The sequence below is a fragment of the Dryobates pubescens genome, chromosome 5, assembly GCF_014839835.1.
Source record: "Dryobates pubescens isolate bDryPub1 chromosome 5, bDryPub1.pri, whole genome shotgun sequence".
In the NCBI taxonomy this organism is placed as follows: Eukaryota; Metazoa; Chordata; class Aves; order Piciformes; family Picidae; genus Dryobates; species Dryobates pubescens.
The window spans coordinates 44,280,751-44,302,560 of NC_071616.1; the positions used below are offsets into that span (position 1 = coordinate 44,280,751).

Below are 21,810 nucleotides of genomic sequence, written 5' to 3' on the forward strand. Positions count from 1 at the left end.
GACATACTGGAAGGCTGCTCTAAGGTCTCCTCAGAGCCTTTCCTTCTCCAGTCTCAACAGCCCCAACAATGCTTCATGCTGAGACACTGCCTGATTTGACCATCTTGCAGCTGATGCTGAAGAGTACTAGACACAACTTTTTAATGCCAAATGTGCTGGTAACAATGATAAACTTCCTGTGTGCTGATTCAAATGAGTTCATTTTCATTTTCATTTTCACAGACACAATCTGTCACACTGATTCACAAGAGCCACTATCTGTTATATCCATCTGCATGGTTTTCCTGACTGAAGAAAAAGGTAGCTCTAGGAAACAACCATCAGAAACTGGAAGAAAAGATAAGAGAAACTGAGATGCAGTCCAAGAAAATCTGGAAATTGTTATAATTAAGGCTTCTGACAGGACACACAGGTTATTTGCTTGAAGCCACAGTGCCCTTGATACCTTCACAGTAGTCAATGAGATGAGATGAGATAGATTTCTAGCAACACCACATAAAAGCCATGCAAATTGGAAACAGTTGAAGTCTTGGCCAGATTCCATTGACTTAATGAATGTGTAAAATTAACAGAAATATCTGTTCTATAAAATGTGGCCTGTGATTTAAAGTAGGAGAATCAACACCACTACACTGCACTGCAAAGGTAAATACCTTTTACCACAGGAAGCTCTACTTCCCCATTAGAAAACTTCTAAAGTATTTTCATAAATAAACCTTTAGCTGGATTCTTGAGATACTAGAAAGAGTCTTCACAACTGGAATACCACTTATTCCTTTCAGATATCTTAAAGCTAATCCCTTAAGATTAAAATCATTCATAGAATCATAGAATGTTTTCAGTTGGAAAAGACCTTCAAGATCATTGAGTCCCACGGTCCAAAGGATCACAGGGATGTTAGGGGTTGGAAGAGATCCAAAGAGATGATCGAGTCCAACACCCCCTGCCAGAGCAGGACCACAGAATCCAGCACAGGTCACACAGGAATGTATCCAGGTGGGTCTTGAAAGTCTCCAGAGGAGACTCCACAACCTCTCTGAGCAGCCTGTCCCAGGGCTGTAATCCTCACAGTGAAGAAGTTCCTCCTCATGTTGAGGTGGAGCCTCCTGTGCTGCAGCTTCCATCCATTGCTCCTTGTCCTATCCCAGGGAGCAAGTGAGCAGAGCCTGTCCCCTCCCTCCTGACCCCCAGCCCTCAGATATTTACAAACATTTATTAAATCCCCTCTCAGTCTTCTCTTTTCTAGACTCAAAAGCCCCAGGGCCCTCAGCCTCTCCTCACCAGGCAGTGCTCCAGACCCCTAATCATCCTCACAGCCCTCTGCTGGACCCTCTCCAGCAGATCCCTGTCCCTCTTGAACTGGGGAGCCCAACACTGAAGGCAGTACTCAAGATGAGGTTTCACCAGGGCAGAGTAAAAGGGGGGAAGAACCTGCTTCAACCTGCTGGACACACACCTCTTAATGCACCCCAGGAACCCACTGGCCTTCTTGGCCACAAGGCACATTGCTGACCCATGGTTTTATGTGGCCACTTTTGGAATCTCTTACTAAAGAAATCCACTGCTCTCCTGCATGGAGGGATCTCTGGAATCAAATTACCAAGTTTTTCAGTTCACTCCAGAGAACATTATCTTCCAGTCAACCAATATTTCAGCAGACATCTGCCAGAGCAGCTGTGATCTTATTTACCGGTTTGCTTGTGGCACTAAGCACTATACATTCTATACATTCTAAGCGTCACCCAAACGCCATGCAAGGAAACAGTTAAGAGCCCTTGGTTCTCTGTTCCGTGTATAAACAGATTCCAATCTGATAGCAAACTGAAACAAACAGAACTTCACCACAAAAGCCTTAATCCTGTCTATAGAATAGAATAGAATAAGTCAGGTTGGAAGAGACCTTCAAGATCATCGCATCCAACCCATCAACCCATCCAACCCACCTAATCAACTAAACCATGGCACTAAGCACCCCATCAAGTCTCCTCCTGAGCACCTCCAATGATGGTGACTCCACCACCTCCCCAGGCAGCCCATTCCAATGGGCATTCACTTCCTCTGTATAGAACTTCTTCCTAACATCCAGCCTAAACCTCCCCTGGTGCAGCCTGAGACTGCGTCCTCTTGTTCTGGTACTGGCTGCCTGGGAGAAGAGACCAGCATCCGCCTTAATCCTAACCTGAGCCTCACCAAGACATTATCACCAGTCTGTTTACCTGGCTAAGAAAAGGAACAGCAGTCGAAACACATCATCCAAAGCAAGCAGGCTTAACTATTTAACAGGCAAATAAGAAACTTCCACCAAGGCAGAAGTATTTCCCATCTCCCACGATGGAGATGTTAGCAATTGATGCCAAAGGAATAAGCTACTCGGTGCAAATCACCTGGATTCCTTCAAAGTTTGTATTTAAAACAGCCTCTAATAATTGAAGAGAACTGTTTCTCACTATCATTTGAGGCTTCTAAACTTAAAACAGACACACACACATACACACACCCCCCCGGTTAATGGAACCCACAGGCTACTGATGTGGCAGTTTATCAAATGTAGCTGTAATGAAAGATAAATATTACAGGCAATTCGCACTTCATGAAAGGATAAAAGTGTCAGTGTGTAGGTACCAGTTTTACTGCAGGCTATAATCAGCAAGTAAACCAAAGTGCAAATGTCTGAAAAGTTTATGGCCCTCCATGAAGGCCTCACCTTGTCATCTCTTGATTTAGGTTGTCAGAGGACTCGGCCAATGTTGAACAAAGTGAGTGCTTGTGAACTTTGAGGACGTGTTTTCCCCCTGCCAACTAAAGTTGCCTCAAGCTAAAATGTGAGCATGTTCCCATTGCCTTCATATAAGGAAATAGAAGAAACTGTTCCTTACACAACTATTCTCTTCTTAAACAGAGGGCAGTCCAGAGTGAATGTTTCGTATTCTCCACCTTCTCCGCAAGCATGGACTCCGTATTTCTCGGACAGCTAGCACAAAAGGGAAATTAAAACAGGTAAGTATGATGTTAAAGCAGTCTATTAAAGGTTTTGCTGAAAAATTCTGTGAGCACTTTCAAGAGACTATCTAGTCACAAGGCTGAAAAACCCCAACTATCACACTTCTGGATTTATCTGTAAGCATATTACAAAGATTGGGGTGTATTAAGAAAAGCGTGCCAACAGATCCAGGGAGGTTCTCCTCCCCCTCTACTCTGCCCTGCTGAGAACTCATCTTGAGTACTGCCCTCAGTTTTGGGCTCCCCAGCTCAAGAGGGACAGGGATCTGCTGGAGCGGGTCCAGCAGAGGACTAAGAGGACGATTAGGGGTCTGGAGCACTGCCTGGGGAGGAGAGGCTGAGGGACCTGGGGCTTTTGAGTCTGGAAAAGAGAAGACTGAGAGGGGATTTAATGAATGTTCATAAATATCTGAGGGCTGGGGGTCAGGAGGGAGGGGACAGGCTCTGCTCACTTGCTCCCTGGGATAGGACAAGGAGCAATGGATGGAAGCTGCAGCACAGGAGGTTCCACCTCAACACAAGGGGGAACTTCTTTCCTGTAAGGCTCACAGAGCACTGGAACAGGCTGCCCAGAGAGGTTGTGGAGTCTCCTTCTCTGGAGACTTTCAAGGCCCATCTGGATGCATTCCTGTGTGACCTGAGCTAGATTCTATGGTCCTGCTGTGGCAGGGGTGTTGGACTCGATGATGTCTTTGGGTCCCTTCCAACCCCTGACACCCTGTGATCCTGTGATCAAAAAATTACCAGTTTGTGATATTTTAAATAGAACTGGCACTGTAACAGTCAGATAAATTAATGAATTCCTAGTCCTTCCTCAGTGTTCAGACTCCAGTATTTATCTATCTTTCTTTAGCATAGGTAGTTCACTTCTGTGAGAAACTTGCACAGCAAATCAACACACGAAGCAGCACTTCACACAGAAGTAGGCAAGAAACAGAGTTTCTGGCAACAGATTCATCAACTGCATAGTGTATTTTGGTAAAGATCCATTCTCTCAAAAAACCTCTAATGACTAGAATCAAGGAGAATTTCCTAACACCAAAGGAAAATGCTAAAGCAACATAGAAAAAAGTTCTTCCCAGAAAGAGAGATTGGCCATTGGAATGTGCTGCCCAGGGAGGTGGTGGAGTCACCATCCCTGGAGGTGTTTAGGAAAAGCCTGGATGAGGCACTTAGTGCCATGGTTTAGTTGATTAGATAGGGCTGGGTGATAGGTTGGACTTGATGATCTTGGAGGTCTCTTCCAACCTGGGTGATTCTGTGATTCTATGATTGTGTGCAAGAGGTCACAACATGCTCTTTTCTTTATAAATTGTATTGAATATGCTTTCTAAATCAGTGTGGACATTGATGAATACTCCTGAAGGTCTGACTATCCCACTAAAACACAGAACTCCATAAACCAATACATTCAAAACTACCTTCTTCCTAAATGAGCAGCTGTGGATCAAGAGCCAAAGTTCTGCTGGCTGAAGGAGGGCACAACTACTGAACAGTTCACTGCAATTCTGTATTAATGTACTGTAATGAGAAGTACTAATCAAGCACATTTACTCTGCCTGAACATGAGGACAACCTCCCCTTTTTCTGCAGGAGAAATTCATCTTGTCATCAGCAGACTGCATCACTTTCTAGAGCACTAGCAGCTTCAAGCCAAGTCCTGTCCAGTTTTTTTCTTCACATTAAGCAACCATTAACAGACTGCTTTGAATAGTTCATGAGAAGCAGAACTGCAGTCCTCAACTTCATTGCCAACATCAATGTTACTACTGGGAATATTTATTTAACCCCCCCTTATGGTTTTCCTTAGAGGAAAAGATGCCCACCCATGATGCCTCTGCAGTTCTCCACAACATGGAAGAGAAGGCTAGAAAAAGTTTGCCTAGGGGGGCAGCAAATAATTAGGCAAGCATGAGTCTGAGTTATTTATACTCTTTACAGGTTCAGGTTTTTTATGTGGTTACTAGAAAATTTGTGTAGCAAGTCTGCTTGATAGATTCTACTGATACTGTCTTTTTATTGTGGAAGCTGGATGCATAGTTTGCATTCATTTACAGTTCTCTTTCAAAGCCTTCTTTCATAGAATCATAGAATTGTTAGGGTTGGAAGGGACCTCAAGGATCAGCCAGTTCCAAGCCCCCTGCCATGGGCAGGGACACCTCACACTACAGCAGGTTGCTCACAGCCACATCCAGCCTGGCTGCAGAAACCTCCAAGGATGAGGCTTCCACCACCTCCCTGGGCAACCTGTGCCAGTCTCTCACCACCCTTATGGGGAACAACTTCTTCCTAACATCCAATCTGAATCTACCCATTTCTAGTTTTGCTCCATTCCCCTCAGTCCTATCACTCCCTGACACCCTCAAAAGTCCCTCTCCAGCTTTCTTGTAGCCCCCTTCAGACACTGTAAGGCCACAATAAGATCTTTTCGGAGCCTTCTCTTCTCCAGACTGAACAGCCTTAACTCTCTCAGTCTGTCCTCATAGGAGATGAACTCCAGCCCTCTGCTCATCCTCATGGCCCTTCTCTGGACATGTTCCAGTACCTCCAGATCCTTCCTCTAATAGGGGCTCCAGAACTGGACACAGTACTCCAGGTGGGGCACTACCAGAGTGGAGTAGAGGGTGAGAATCACCTCCCTCTACCTGCTGGATATGCTTCTCCTGATGCAGCCCAGGATGTGTTTGGCTTTCTGGGCTGCTTTTTATTTTAAAACTTCAAAAACTGTTTAGAGCTTGAGCCATCACCTTAGCAATAAATAAATAAAAACAATAAAAGTTTTCAGTGTGAAAGAAGAAAATTAATGACCTGGACCTGGGATGTTTTCATAAAACTGAAGGCCACATCTTAGAGCACACAGTCTCAAGCTGTGCCAGGGGAGGTTTAGACTGGATATTAGGAAGAGGTTCTTCATAGAAAGAGAGCTTGACCATTGGAATGTGCTGCCCAGGGAGGTGGAGGAGTCACCATCACTGGAGGTGTTTAGGAAGAGCCTGGATGGGGTGCTTGGTGCCATGGTTTAGTTGATTAGATGGTGTGGGGTGATAGGCTGGACTTGATGATCTCAAAGGTCTTTTCCAATGTGGTTAATTCTATTCCATTCCATTCCATTCCATTCCATTCCATTCCATTCCATTCTATTCTATTCTATTCTATTCTATTCTATTCTATTCTATTCTATTCTATTCTATTCTATTCAGTTAAAACAAAAGCCTGAATCCTCTTCAGCTTTTATTTTAGATAAAAGTAGAAATGGTCTGAGAGAGCAATGCTTTGGTAATGCTGTATGTCACTGTGTAGTTGCCTGGTGGTATAAAATCTAACTCTCTTGGAACATACATTAAATCATTTTTCAATGTCTTGGTATGAGAAGTATTTTTTCTTTTTCCTTTCACACAGGAGCAGAATCAAACCTTTAATCAAGTGCTCATTAAAAAATTACACTCCTGACAAAAGAGAGAACTCCATCTGTCAGCAATGGCAACAAGGTTTCCATAGGACAAGTACATCAAGAATAATTAATGCTGATGCAACAAGAGTGGACAACCTACAAAACAGGAAGTCAAAACCTTTTTATTCTTCCTCTCATAGTATCCACTCAAAAAAAAAAATAAACCAAACCAAACACAAACCCAAAACAACTACAAAAATGAAAGAAACAAAAACTCTCAAAAAAATACAAGAGAAAAATCAGAAGAGCTCTTTCTCACTGAACCCTTTCCACAGTGATTACAAGGAGTGATTGCTTCCCTTTTAAAACTGGTAGCTCTGTTTGCAAACATCAATGCCTAGAATATTGGCAATTTGTATAGGATGATTTGGGTTGGAAGAGACCTCAAAAATCTATTTCCAACCCTTCTGCCATGGAATACCTTCCACTAGATTAGCTTGCTCAAAGCCCCATCAGTCTAGCCCTGAACACTTCCAGAGAGGGGGCATGCATGGCTTCACTGGGCAACTTGTTTCAGTGTCTCACCACCCTCACAGTGAAGGGCTTCACATCTAATCTAAATCCACCCTCCTTCAATTGGCTTTGTCACAGACCACATGTATAAATACACTCTGAGAGCTGTAACAATCAAACTGTACTTTGCTTGATGCTTGATGCTCCTACCAGAACAAGAGGACACAGTCTCAAGCTGCGCCAGGGGGGGTTAGCCTGCATGTTAGGAAGACGTTCTTCCCAGAAAGAGAGATTGGCCATTGGAATGTGCTGCCCAGGGAGGTGGTGGAGTCACCATCACTGGAGGTGTTCAGGAAGAGCCTGGATGGAGCACTTGGTGCCATGGTTTAGTTGATTAGATGGTGTTGGGTGACAGGTTGGAATTGATAATCTCAAAGGTCTTTTCCAACCTGCTTAATTCTATTCTATTCTACCTCAAACTCAAAGAAGACTCATGTACAAAATCTGTTCTTTTTTTCTTTATTTTCCTCCTAGTGAAATAGCCTTTTCAAAATAAGTCTAATGGCTCTGCCTGTAGGCACTTCCCTGCTTTGATGACACTGTAACCTGTTGCATAGAATTAAGTCCATCCTTTGGAATAAACCTCTGATTCCATTTTTGAAAGGTCAGGCTGTGTAAAAAACGGTAGCAAATGTTCAGATGGAGGTATCTGTGGGTAAGCCTGTCTCTACTATGAGGACAAGTTGAGGGAGCTGGGGTTGCTCAGCTTGGAGAAGAGAAGGCTCCAGGGAGACCTAATCGCAGCCTACCAGTACCCGAAGTGGGCTACAAGAAGGCTGCAGAGGGACTCTTTACAAAAGCCTGCAGTGATAGGATGAGGGGCAATGGTTTGAAATGACAGAAGAGCAGGTTTAGATTGGATGTGAGGAACAAGTTCTGCACCATGAGGGTGCTGGAACAGGTTGCCCAGGGAGGTAGTTGAGGCCCCATCCCTGGAGATACTCAAGTTCAGGCCTGGCAAGGCTCTCAGCAACCTGATCTAGTGGAGGATGTCCTTGCTCACTGCAGACGGAGCTGGACCTGATGACCTTTGGAGGTCCCTTCCAACCCAACCCAACCCACTCATTGCTGTGAGAGTCTAAGCTGCATACAGTTATTCAGCTTTATCATATTGAAATACAAATTAGAGTTCCCTTAATGCTGAGGTTTGCTGCCTTTAGTTTGTTTGAAAGACGCTGGCAGCATTTGTGCACTACCTCCAAAAAGGATGCTTTTCATACTGAAAGTACACATCAGAGACTTACATTCTATCTACAAAGCAAGCCTTGAGTTAGCACCTAAAGCCTAAAAGTAACTAAGTAATTATGGATTAAGTTAATTCTGCTGAATTTCTGCCTGCATTACATTTTGCCTGCAACTTTTCCTGTGTCAGTATCCTTTAAGTAATACTCACCTTCAAAAGGTAAGGTTCCATTTCATCCAGAGTTTTTCCTAGGTGCTTATCTGGATCTAAACCTTAAAAAAAAAATAATACTGTCAGAACATCAAGAAAGGCTTCATTTATTTTTTCTTTTTCATTACAGAAGCAGGTCCAGAGAAGGGCCACGAAAATCATCAGGGGGTGTGAGCACCTCTGCTATGGGGACAGACTGAGGGAGCTGGGGGTGCTCAGCCTGGAGAGGAGAAGGCTCCAGGGAGACCTTAGAGCAGCCTGCCAGTACCTGAAGGGGCTACACTAAGGCTGCAGAGGGACTGTTTTCAAAGGCCTGCAGTGATAGGATGAGGGTCAATGGTCTGAAATGAGAGGAGAGTTAGATATTCAATAGCATATCCAATAAGAACTTCTTTACCATGATTGTGGTGGAACTCTGGCACAGGTTGCCCATTCAAAGTGAGGCTCAGCAGTGCTCTGAGCAACCTGATCTAGTGCAGAACGTCCCTGCTCACTGCAGAGGCATTGGACTAGACGTCCTTTGGACGTCCTTTCCAACTCAAATCATTCTATGAGTCTATGTCTCCCTCAGAAATGAGTCCTACTGTTGTATCTATAATTACTTGTACCCCACAGAAAACACAGCTGGTTAGAATTTTAGTATCATAGTATCAGTTAGGGCTGGAAGGGACCACAAGGAGCATCTAGTTCCAACCCCCCTGCCATGGGCAGGGACACCCCACACTAGCTCAGGCTGGCCAGGGCCTCGTCCAGCCTGGTCTTAAACACCTCCAGGGACAGGGCATCAACCACCTCCCTGGACAACCCATTCCAGGGCTTCACCACTCTCATGGTGAAGAACTTCCTCCTCATGTCCAGTCTGAATCTCCCCAGTCTGAATCTCTTATTCCATCAGGGTACCTGATCTCATAGAATCACAGAATTGTCAGGGTTGGAAAGGATCTCAAGGATCATCCAGTTCCAACCCCTCTGCCATGGGCAGGGACACCTCACACTAGATCAGGTTGCCCAGGGCCACATCCAGCCTGGCCTTCAAATCCTCCAGGCATGAGGCTTCCACCACCTCCCTGGGAAACCTGTGCCAGTCTCTCACCAAGCTCATGGGGAAGAACTTCTTCCATTTCCTTTTTTGTGGCAAATTGGGCCGATGAGTTTTTCACTGCTCATGTACTGCCAAAGCTGTTGTTTACCTTTCCTTGGAATTTCACTGATCAGTGAAATAAACAGAAGTACTACACAGCAATTACCTCCCAGTCTGAAGTTACCTCCTAGACACTTATTACAGTAAAATAAGAGGTAATTTCTTCTTCCTGCAGATTACTGGAAGGATCACAAACTGTTTTCCATAATAAAAACCTTTTTATAAAATCACATTCTGTGTGTGTTACCCACAGCAGAAAAAAAAATAAAGGTAAGAATTAAACCAAATGGAGACATAAATTCTGAGTTACAGAATGTCTTGAGTGCTGAACCTGTTGTCTCACTGCAAAATATCCTCTCTAATATCTACAGTTTGATTTATTTTCCTTGGTAAAACAAAACAAAACAAAACAAACAAACAAACAAAAAGGATTTGATGATCTTTGAGGTCTTTTCCAACATTATTGATTCTATGATTCTTAGTATTTGCTAATTCCTAGAGAAGAGAAGAGAAGAGAAGAGAAGAGAAGAGAAGAGAAGAGAAGAGAAGAGAAGAGAAGAGAAGAGAAGAGAAAGAAGAGAAGAGAAGAGAACAGAAGAGAAGAGAAGAGAAGAGAAGAGAAGAGAAGAGAAGAGAAGAGAAGAGAAGAGAAGAGAACAGAAGAGAAGAGAAGAGAACAGAAGAGAAGAGAAGAGAAGAGAAGAGAAGAGAAGAGAAGAGAAGAGAAGAGAAGAGAAGAGAAGAGAAGAGAATTAACCAGGTTGGGAGACCTTTGAGATCATCAAGTCCAATCTATCATCCAACACCATCTAATCAACTAAAGCATGGCACCAAGCACCCCATCAAGGCTCTTCCTGAACACCTCCAGTGATGGTGACTCCACCACCTCCCTGGGCAGCAAAGTCCAATGGCCAATCTCTCCTTCTGGGAAGAACTTCTTCCTCACATCCAGCTTAAACCTCCCCTGGTACAGCTTGAGACTGTGTCCTCTTGTTCTAGTGCTGGTTGATGGTAACTTCTTCAGCCAAACAAATATCATAGCTGGACATGAGAGTAATTGAGAGGACGGAGGCTGTCCAGAGAAGGGCAATGAGGCTGGAGAAGGGCCTGGAGCATCTGAGGGAGCTGGGGATGTTCAGTCTGGAGAAGAAGAGGCTGAGGAGAGACCTCATCGCTCTCCCTGAAGGTATGTTGGACTGAGGAGGGGCAGCCTCTGCTCCTTGGTGGCAAGAGACAGGACCAGATGAAATGGTTTCAAGCTGTACCACAGGAGGTTTAGGCTGGGTCTTAGGAAATACTTCTTCACTCTAAGAGTTCTTAAATGCTGGAATGGTCTGCCCAGGGCAGTGGTGGAGTCACCATCCCTGGGGGTGTTCAAGCAGCCTGTGGACCTGGTGCTTAGGTACATGGTTTAGCGTTAACCCTTCAGTGTTGGGTCGAGGGTTGGACTGGATGATCTTTCACGTCTCTACCAACTGGATGTTCTCTGTGATTCTGTGGAAAGGCCTTAACTTGTGAAGTAAATAAGAAAAAAAACCCAACAAAAGATGGTGTTTGAAAGTGCAGGAACACTGGGAAGTTGTCAGTGATCGCATTTTTTACTACTCTTAATTGCAGTTTGGAGGTTTTTTTGTACTGAATGCAATCCTTGTCTATTTTTTCCTGCTCTCCTGCTTTATACAATAATGGGTATCATTAAAGAGCTGTCACCAGAATTACTCCATTTAGAAGCAATTTCTGCAGTAGGCACCTTGCAAAGCACTTTAGTTCATTGATGATGAAAGCTGTTATATAAAAGTGTGGTACACTATTTATATAAAGCCGTTGCTGAGTTCAAATCGCTGATATGCTTTTTAATTTCTACAGTCAGGGTCTTGCTGTATTCAAATTCCTGTGAAACTAAAACAAGTTGTGGCAGTTTTAGGCTATGAATGAGCTCTCAAAACATTAATAAAGTTTTTAAATATTTCATTACAGCAGATTAAAAATTCCATATCTAGGGGAACACTTTAAAATCTGCTTAATAATTCAAGTGGAAGAGGGCTGAGGTTTTTTTAGCTCCCTCTTCTTTTTTTTTTTGGTATTGGTTTACTGCTCTTTATTAACAGACTAGAAATGTGTGTTAGGAGACACAAGATAATGATAATTTATGCTTGTGGAAATCATTCTGAAATATCTTTGTTCCACTTCAAGAGTTCCAGTGATGTCTTCCACCTTATACCAGCTTAGCATTATGTCCTCGATGCTGAGAGGCAAGGCAGTAGGCTTAAAGAAGTGTTTTCTCTTAAAGTAAATGAATAACAAGCACTCATTCCCCACATTTACATTAACATTATTCATTACCATAACTACTTTTCTAAAACAGAGCAAAGCCCTCTTCATGATAATTCTATTCTATTCTATAACAAACTGGTTTCCATAAAGTTGAAACCAAGCCACATGTTTAGCAGCCTTACAGTAGCTGAAGGGGGCCTACAAGAAGGCTGCAGAGGGACTGTTTCCAAAGCCCTGCAGTGATAGGACAAGGGCCAATGGTTTGAAAGGAAAGAAGAGCAGATTTAGATTGGGTGTTAGGAACAAGCTCTGCACCGTGAGGGTGGTAGAACACTGGCACAGGTTGCCCGGGAAGGTAGTTGAGGTTCAATCTCTGGAGATATTCAAGGTCAGGCTCGGCAAGGCTCTGAGCGACCCGATCCAGTGCAGGATGTCCCTTCTGGACTTTGGAGGCCCCTGCCAACCCAAACCATTCTATCATTCTAAACATGTGAAAAGTTATCAGATTCCTATTACTGCTTTGCCAACTGTGATTGCATACTAGGAAGAAGTTGTACCCCATGAGGGTGGTGAGGCCCTGGAACAGGTTGCACAGGGAGGTGGTGCAAGCCCAATCCCTGGAATTTTTGAAGGCCAGGCTGGATGTGGCTCTGGGCAACCTGATCTAGTGTGAGGGGTCCCTGCCCATGGCAGGGGGGTTGGATCTAGATGATCCTTTCCAATCCTGACAATTCTGTGATTCAGATTCATAAAAACAGTTAAAACTAGGAAGAAACTAAACCCAAAACAATGCCTTGTAAATCCTTGGGACCTTCCATTGAACCACATCCTCCAGATTTCTCCTTCATGGAAGAAGATGTGAAGAAAGCTGGATGGGTGGATAAACCAACAGCAAGGTCCAGGGGCTGGATGACTATATGTAGAATTAAGAAGTTAATTAGGAAGGGAACTATAATTTGCAGCACTGACATCTATTTTATTTAACTTGCATGTATCAATGGGAAGCAATTACAATTCAATTAAAATATTCATTTTTTATTACTTTACTGACTGACCTTGAAGTTAATGCCTGTTTTATTTAACTGCATCATCTATGGATAAATGTTAACCCTAGAATGTTATGCTCCATTATTTTCAATGCATTTTTAACTCCTCAGCTGAACTACATCAGCCAATTTATTATGTGCCATCAAGACAGCAAGAGGGGCTTTACTTCTTTGAGATAGACCAGTACCTGATGACAGAAACACCTCCAAAGGTATCACAGTATCACCAAGGATGGAAGAGACATCAGAGATCATCAAGTCCAACCTATCACCCAAGACCTCATGTCTACACCATGGCACCAAGTGCCACGTCCAATCCCCTCTTAAACACCTCCAGTGATGGTGACTCCACCACCTCCCTGGGCAGCACATTCCAATGGCCAATCTCTCTTTCTGGGAAGAACTTCTTCCTAACATCCAGCCTAAACTTCCCCTGGCACAGCTTGAGACTGTGTCCTCTTGTTCTGGTGCTGGTTGACTGGGAGAAGTGACCAACCCCCTCCTGGCTCCAACCTCCCTCCAGGTAGTTGTAGAGAGGAATAAGGTCTCCCCTGAGCCTCCTCTTCTCCAGGCTAAACAACAGCATGCAGGAAAACAAATTGTGCTCTCATCTCCAGTTTTTGTGGCCTAGTTTTCCTGTACAAATCAGTGTGTGATAGAACAAATGGTATAAATGGTATAATCACTTCAAAGTAAATCTTACTTCATCTGTAATTCCTGAAAAACCCACTGACAGGAGCAGAACTCCTTCCTGCAGATATCATCAACAATGGCTGCAGAGCCCTCTTAGGTAGAGCTACAAGCTAAGTGCTGTAGAGAACTGCATCAATGTCAAAAACTGAGTCAAAAATTCAGGGCTCTGCTCTGTAGTGAAAAAAAAAATATGTATAAAAAGCACCAAAGAAGGTTACTAAAAGGCATTTCACTTGTGTTAACTTAACACAAAAGAACTGTAATTCAAGGGGCTCATTTTGTACACATGTATTATTGTAGCATAAAGGCCTCACCTGAGGGGTAACTACTTGATATTACTTGCATTTATCTAGACCATTAGAAAAATCAAGTTCCATTTTCAGGGCATTACATTCAGCTAATAAAATCCCCATTCCAAAGCCTTACCTCACTAACAGGGACATGGTTGGGGGTTAGGTTTTTTTTTATAGATGTTCAGAAATCCAAAAGTCTGCATTTGGAGGATTGTATTTTGATATTAAAAAAATAATAAATCCATTTTTACTTAGTAAAATGCTGAACAAATCATAATTATTGCTTTTAAGAAATGGTGGCACCTAAAGTTCTTTCTATTCTATTCCATTCTATCCCATTCTATCCCATCCCATTCCATTCCATTCCATTCTATTCTATCCTATCCTATTCCATTCTATTCTATTCTATTCTATTCTATTCTATTCTATTCTATTCTATTCTATTCTATTCTATTCTATTCTATTCTATTCTATTCTAATTCTATTTCTATTCCATTCCATTCCATTCTATTCTATTCTTCTGAAGGCTACAGTGAGCCTAACTCTTAAGACATAAACATATTGTGAAAGAATTATTATCACACATACCCCCACCAAATATGCTCAGGGGAGATCTTATAGCTGTCTACAGCTACCTGAAGGGAGGCTGTAGCCAGGTGGGGGTTGGTCTCTTCTCCCAGGCAACCAGCCCCAGAACAAGAGGACACAGTCTCAAGCTGTGCCAGGGGATGCTTAGGCTGGATGTCAGGAAGAAATTCTTCACAGCAAGAGAGATTGGCCATTGGAATGTGCAGCCCAGGGAGGTGGTAGAGTCACCATCACTGGAGGTGTTTAAGAGGGGACTGGATGAGGCACTTGGTGCCATGGTTTAGTTGATTAGATGGTGTTGGGTGATTTGTTGGACTTGATGATCTCTGAGGTCTTTTCCAACCTGGTTAATTCAATTCAATTCAATTCAATTCAATTCAGTTCAATTCAGTTCAATTCTCTTCTATTCTATTCTTCTTCTATTCTATTCCATTCCATTCCATTCCATTCCATTCCATTCCATTCTATCCTATCCTATCCTATCCTATCCTATCCTATCCTATCCTATCCTATCCTATGTATAGAGGAATAAACCTCTGTCCTTTTCTGACTAACCAAACTTACCCTTCAAAAAGTGCCTCTTCATCCTCTCTGACTTCTTCCACATAATAAAGTTAAAAGCAAAGATCCCAAATCACTATTAGCAACTATCTTAACATCTAATTTACACAGAATTAGCACAGACCTTGGGGAAAAAAAAAACAGAACTTGGTGGTGGGTGTCTGGAACAGGCTGCCCAGGGAGCTTCTAGATGCCTTCTCTCTGGGGCTGGATGAGGCCTTGAGCAGCCAAGTTTAGTTGCGTGGTTTCCCTGCCTGTGGTGGGGGGGTTGCAGTAGATGACCTCTAAGGTCTCTTCCAACCTAAGCCATTCTGTGATTAAGTTACAGCAACTGACAGTTCCCTTCTTTTTCCTGACTCCTTGAGCAGCATTGTTGAGTAGCAACTGCCATCATTATCAATGTCAGGGACCAAGATAACTTCTGATGATGGAGGGCAGTGTAATGCACAATGAAGTTTCTGGAAAGATCCTAATTAACTGCTCACCCAAGCACAGAACTATTTAGGACCTTAAATAAGAAAACAGGCAATGAATGGCTCAAGTTTTCTGGAATCTAAACTGGCCTCTTTCTCTGAAACTCGAGGGACTTTAGAGGTAAAGAAACATGGACAGCAAATAAGAGACTATATATAAAGCATAGATGCAGCCACTCATGTTAGAGTTAGAAGTGAAAAAATAGGATTATTTTTGAAGGTAAAGACCTTTATTTTGTTTCTATTTTTCCTTCCTTCCCCTCCTTTCTAACTAACACAAAATCACTCCTTTTCATGAAGCAGGATCAAGCTTTACTCTTTAAACAAAACAGCATTACAGGAAGCAGCTCCCCACATGCTGGGTTAGCTATAGAACCTTTTCCTTTAGTACCTCACCCTCTAAGCTTCAGTTCCTGAACCTGTAGGGCAGGTCAGGGGGCTGAGCAGCCCAAGTGCCTGTGGCTCTGATGGGAACTGGCACAATTCACTAAAAGAACACTGTAGCTTCTGTTTTCAATACCTACTTGAAGTTTTGGTGTCTCAATCCTACTTGATTGTGAGCAAAAACAGACTTCATTATTCATCAGCAGAAGACAGTGTTAGAAAGGTGGACAAAGTGAATCACCTGGAGTGAATTTCCTCAGCAGGAGGAGAAATCTCTTTACTGTAAGGGTGCTGGGGCACTGGAACAGGCTGCTCAGAGAGGTTGTGGAGTCTCCTTCTCTGGAGACATTCAAAACCTGCCTGGACGTGTTCCTGCGTGATCCTGTCCTGACAGCGGGGTTGGACTGGATGATCTTTTGAGGTCCCTTCCAACCCAGAATAGAATAGAATAGAATAGAATAGAATAGAATAGAATAGAATAGAATAGAATAGACCAGACCAGGTTGGAAGAGACCTTCAAGATCATTGTGTCCAACCTATCATCCAACACCACCTAATCAACTAAACCATGCAACCAAGCACCCTATGAAGTCTCCTCCTGAACACCTCCAGTGATGGTGACTCCATTAAAAGGCAATCACACCCTCTGTGTAGAACTTCCTCCTAACTGCCAGCCTAAACCTCCCCTGGTGCAGCCTGAGACTGTGTCCTCTTGTTCTGGTGCTGGCTGCCTGGGAGAAGAGACCAACATCCGCCTGTTTACAACCTCCCTTCAGGTAGTAGTAGCAAGCAATAAGGTCTCTCCTGAGCCTCCTCTTCTCCAGGCTAAGCAACCCCAGCTCCCTCAGTCTCTCCTCACAGGGCTTGTGTTCCAAGCCCCTTACCAACTTTGTTGTTCTGTGATTCTGTGAAAAGCCAAGCTTGTAAAGACTGTCACAGATTTCACTACAGCTTCAGTGTCTGGTAACTGCCCAAGGAAAAAGCAATGGAACAATCACCAGCTAAGAACAATGCAAATGTTTAGTTTGTTTATTAATAAGTAAAGAAATTCTTACAGCACAAAATGGAAGAGAACAACTGGGATCATGTATTGATGGTTTAATAGAAGGAAATGAGGAACATCTTGTTATGCTTGTGAATTGTCTGAGCTTCTTTTTGAACATATGTAGGGATAGCAAGTACACTCCTCTGTGATGATAAGTTCCTTCAGCTTTCCCAATAATGACCTGAAAATAGCTCAGCACTAAAAGCCAGAGACATTTTCAAAGCATGCTGTTTCTTTCATAGATTCAGAGAATTGATAGATTCAGAGAATCTAGTTCCAACTAGACTCTAGTTACTCCAGTTTATTATTCCTCCCCAGGTGCAGAGTCCTGCCTGCATCTCAGGAGGAATAATAAACTGCAGCAGTACAGGTTGGGAGGTGATCTGCTGGAGAGCAGCCCTGTGGAGAAGGACCTGGGAGTGCTGGTGGAGAACAAGTTCTGCATGGGACAGCAATGTGTCCTGGTGGCCAAGAAAGCCAATGGGATCCTGGGGTGTATTAAGAAGAGCGTATCCAGCAGATCCAGGGAGGTTCTCTTCTCCCTCTACTCTGCCCTGGTGGGACCTCATCTTGAGTACTGCATTCAGTTTTGGGCTCCCCAGTTCAAGAGAGACAGAGATCTGATGGATCTGGCAGAGGGCTATGAGGATCATGAGGGGGACTGGAGCACTGCACTCCCCTGGTGAGGGGAGGCTGAGGGACTTGGGGCTCTTTAGTCTGGAAAAGAGAAGACTGAGAGGGGATTTAATAAATGTTTCTAAATATCTGAGGGCTGGGGGTCAGGAGGGAGGGGACAGGCTCTGCTCACTTGCTCCCTGGGATAGGACAAGGAGCAATGGATGGAAGCTGCAGCACAGGAGGTTCCACCTCAACACAAGGGGGATCTTCTTTACTGTGAGGGTCACAGATCACTGGAACAGGCTGCCCAGAGAGGTTGTGGAGTCTCCTTCTCTGGAGACTTTCAAGGCCCATCTGGATGCATGCCTGTGTGTCCTGTACTAGATTGTCTGGTCCTGCTCTGGCAGGGGGCTTGGACTCGATGATCTCTTTGGGTCCCTTCCAACCCCTGAGATGCTGTGATCCTGTGAACCCTGCTGCCACAACCAGGGACACCTTCCAGGCTCCTCAAGGCCTTGAACACCTCCAGGGAAGGGACATCCACAACCTTCCTGGGCAACCTGTTCCAAATTGATCCCAAATTGAACTTCAGGATATAATATTACAGTTTCATATGAGCAATGGCTAGAACTGGGATTTCAGGCACACACATGTTAAAAACAATCAATAGCTGCTTCTGTTTTAGTTATTACTGAGTAACCTCCTTCTGACTTTCTGGGATTTCCACTTAGGAGGGGTATATTTCAAATATAAAAGCATCATGCATCATACAGGCATCTTTGTCAGCAGGAAAATGGCACTGAAGATAAACATGCCTAAAAAGCTTTCTCTTTTTTTTTTGATAGCTCAGGTTTGCTGCTAGCTGAGGTAATGTTCTTCTCCCATCATCAAAGCTTCTGAAATATACTCTAAAAGAAAGAAAGCTGAGCTACTTATAGATCAACAGAAGGCCTGTGATGGAGGCTTGCTAACAATAGTTCTTTTGCATGTTACTGAGAGCAATTGGTATCCCATCTGGAAAAATAGACTACTCTGAGACAGAAAACTCTTGCCACTGGCAAAGTTGATGGTATTAATTTGTAATGGTGGGTTTAGGGAAATGCACTAAACTGCTGCTCATTTACTTGCATAATTATGTGTTTTCTACATAAAATGACAACCTTTTACCATGCCCATCCTGGCACTAAGGCAATGGAGAACAGGACAAGGCAGGTGTAGGAGTATGCCAGCGCTGATGAACGTCGAGCTCAGGTTACAGATTTGCCTCTCCCATTAACATCTGTGCAATGTACCAGCAGTGCATTACCCTTCAGACTCTCAGATCTGTTCTTTCAAATATTTTCATTACAGTTTAGCTTCCATTATTAATGTAAGAGGCAAAAAGTTAAACTGTATCTTATCTTCTTTGCCACTTGATATGTTAAACAGCCCTTCATACCTTAAATCCACTTTAATAAGGCATGCAATTATTAAAGCATTACAGAATGGCCCCAGAGCACACAAGCTCCATTAAATTTGCTTACATCTAATTACATCTGCCTGAGGCAGGTGAGAAATTGACTCTGATAAGATCTTTCTTTTACCTGTAGCCAAAAGGAAAAGAAAAAAAAAAGAAGAAGAAGAAGAAGGAAAAAAAAAAACAAACTTGGAAAGATTTTCTACCTAATTGCCATCCACAAGTATTTATGGTATTTGCTCCTTCAATGGATAGGCCACAAAGCACTCTTTGTGCACTTACTAGTGCAGTTTAAGGTTTTTAAGGCTGCAGAATACAAAAGACAAGCTTATCTTGCCTCAAGCATCAGACAGGTCATCAATGATGTCTACTTGTGAAACAGTTTTATCTATTATTTAAATCATATATTTTCCTTTAAAGATACTTCTGATGGGAACAAAGCAAGCTGGATATTCTCTGTGGACTTGTGGTTTTGCTTCATGTCATCTTAAGCAATGAAAGCATTCCATTTTATGGCAAAAATAACATCAAATGTACTTTACATGGCCTGAAAACTACTCCTTTGAACAAGAAAAAGATATTTCTTTCCAAGAGGGATCTTAGAGTAGAAAACAATGAGCTTGTAACTGGCCTTGCAAAAACTGAGGAAAAACACTATTGAATTGCACTGCTTGTTAGCACTGTAAGTGAGGGAATGTGCATCTTTACTGCAAATCAAAATCAAACTAGAACACACACACACATACACAAAGTAGAAACAATTACAAAATTCATTTAGTGCCTTCTGCTTTCCATCTTTTCCATGTCTGCTCCATGAATGAACTGCAGACAGGTTGAATTATTCAGGAATTGTGATGTAATTTACTATATTTTTCTGAAGGGAATGGGAAGGGAAAGGGAAAGGGAAAGGGAAAGGGAAAGGGAAAGGGAAAGGGAAAGGGAAAGGGAAAGGGAAAGGGAAAGGGAAAGGGAAAGGGAAAGGGAAAGGGAAAGGGAAAGGGAAAGGGAAAGGGAAAGGGAAAGGGAAAGGGAAAGGGAAAGGGAAAGGGAAAGGGAAAGGGAAAGGGAAAGGGAAAGGGAAAGGGAAAGGGAAAGGGGAAGGGAAGGGAAGGGAAGGGAAGGGAAGGGAAGGGAAGGTAAGGGAAGAGAAGGGAAGAGAAGAGAAGAGAAGAGAAGAGAAGAGAAGAGAAGAGAAGAGAAGAGAAGAGAAGAGAAGAGAAGAGAAGAGAAGAGAAGAGAAGAGAATTAACCAGCTTGGAAAAGACCTCAGAGATCATCAAGTCCAACCTATCACCCAGCACCATCTAATCAACTAAACCATGGCACCAAGGGCCTCATCCAGTCCCCTCTTAAACACCTCCAGTGATGGTGATTCCACCACCTCCCTGGGCAGCACATTGCAATAGCCAATCTCTCTTGCTGGGAAGAACTTCTTCTTAACATCCAGCCTTAACCTCCCCTGGCACAGTTTGAGACTGTGTCCTCTTGTTCTGGTGCTGGCTGCCTGGGAGAAGAGACCAATCCCCACCTGGCTACAACCTCCCTTCAGGTAGTTGTAGACAGCAATAAGGTCTCCCCTGAGCCTCCTTTTCATTTCGTATCCTAAAACATATTAAATAAAAATGAGTTTCTGCTGTTCTCTGCTACGTTGTGGATTTGCCCATGGGAAGTTTAAGCAGACAAAATTGCTCACAAGCTGAATACTTACCAAAAGCTGCCACTTTAATGATTATGGCTTGAATGTTAGAGGAGATCATTTCTTTAAGTAGGATTTCCTGGTTCTGACGCCAAAGGTAAGCTAAAGGCTGAAGGTTCAGCCTTCTGCATCTTAAAAACAAGAAATTGGATAAAGCCAAGCATTATGTTTGGATACAGCGTGACTGATGTAAAATTAAGTGGACTTCTCTCATTTACTACTAGCTTCAATATTTCTTTTACAATTTTGATTCCAATAGACTCCTAGAATGGTTTATGTTGGAAGGGAACTCAAAGATCATCTACTCCAAGCTCCCCACCATGTGCAGGGACACCTCTCAACTAGACTTGGCTGCTCAAGGCCTCATACAGGCTGGACTTGAACATACCCAGGGAGGAGGCATTCACAGCCTCCCTGAGCAGCCTATTCCAGAGTCTCACCACCCTTGTACTGAAGAATGCCTTCCTAAGATCCAGTCTAACCCTGCTCTCCCTCAGCTTCAAACCCTTCCTCCTTGTCCTGTTGCTAGACACCCTGATGAAAAGCCTCTCTTCAGCCTTCCTGTAGGATCCCTTCAGGTATTGGAAGGCAGCCCTAAGGTCTTCCCAGTCTTCTGTTCTCTAGGCTGAACACCCCCAGCTTGCTCAGCCTATCCTCACAGCAGAGGTGCTTCAGCTCTTGGATCATGTTTGTGGCCCTCCTCTGCACTCACTCCAACATGTCAAACAGCAATACTATTCCCTCTACTCCACTCTGATGAAACTCCATCTGGAGTACTGCATTCAGCTCTGAAGCCCTCAGCACAGGAAGGCTATGGGCTTGTTGGAGCAGGTCCATAGGAGGGTCACAAAGATGATCAAAGGGCTGGAGCACCTCCCCTATGAGAGCAGGTTGAGAGGATTGGGATTGTTCAGCTTATAGCAGCCTTCCAGTACTTAGAGGGGACTTTATATAAAGATGAGGAGGCTCTGTTTCTTAATAAGTTTAGTGATAGTAGAAGGAGTAATGGTTTTAAACTGCAAAAGTGCAGATCTATATTAGATATTAGGAAAGAATTTGTCACTGTGAGTGTGATGAGACACTGGAACAGGTTGCCCAGAGAAATTGTGGGTGACCCTTTCCCTGCAAGCATTCAGAGCCAGATTGGATGGAACCTCTGAGCAACCTGATCTAGTGGAAGGTGTC

General features: G+C 43.4%; 1 protein-coding gene across 1 annotated transcript in view; it reads right to left on the reverse strand.

The window, feature by feature from the left end:
• The window catches only part of DPH6 (diphthamine biosynthesis 6), a 213,956-nt gene that overhangs the window by 145,098 nt on the left and 47,048 nt on the right, over window positions 1-21,810 (reverse strand). The window contains exons 5-7 of the mRNA XM_054162115.1: window positions 20,638-20,756; window positions 8,358-8,419; window positions 2,877-2,971 (exon numbers count right to left, since the gene is read on the reverse strand). Coding sequence (XP_054018090.1) covers window positions 2,877-2,971; window positions 8,358-8,419; window positions 20,638-20,756 — 276 coding nt within the window. The remainder of the gene's footprint in view (window positions 1-2,876; window positions 2,972-8,357; window positions 8,420-20,637; window positions 20,757-21,810) is intronic.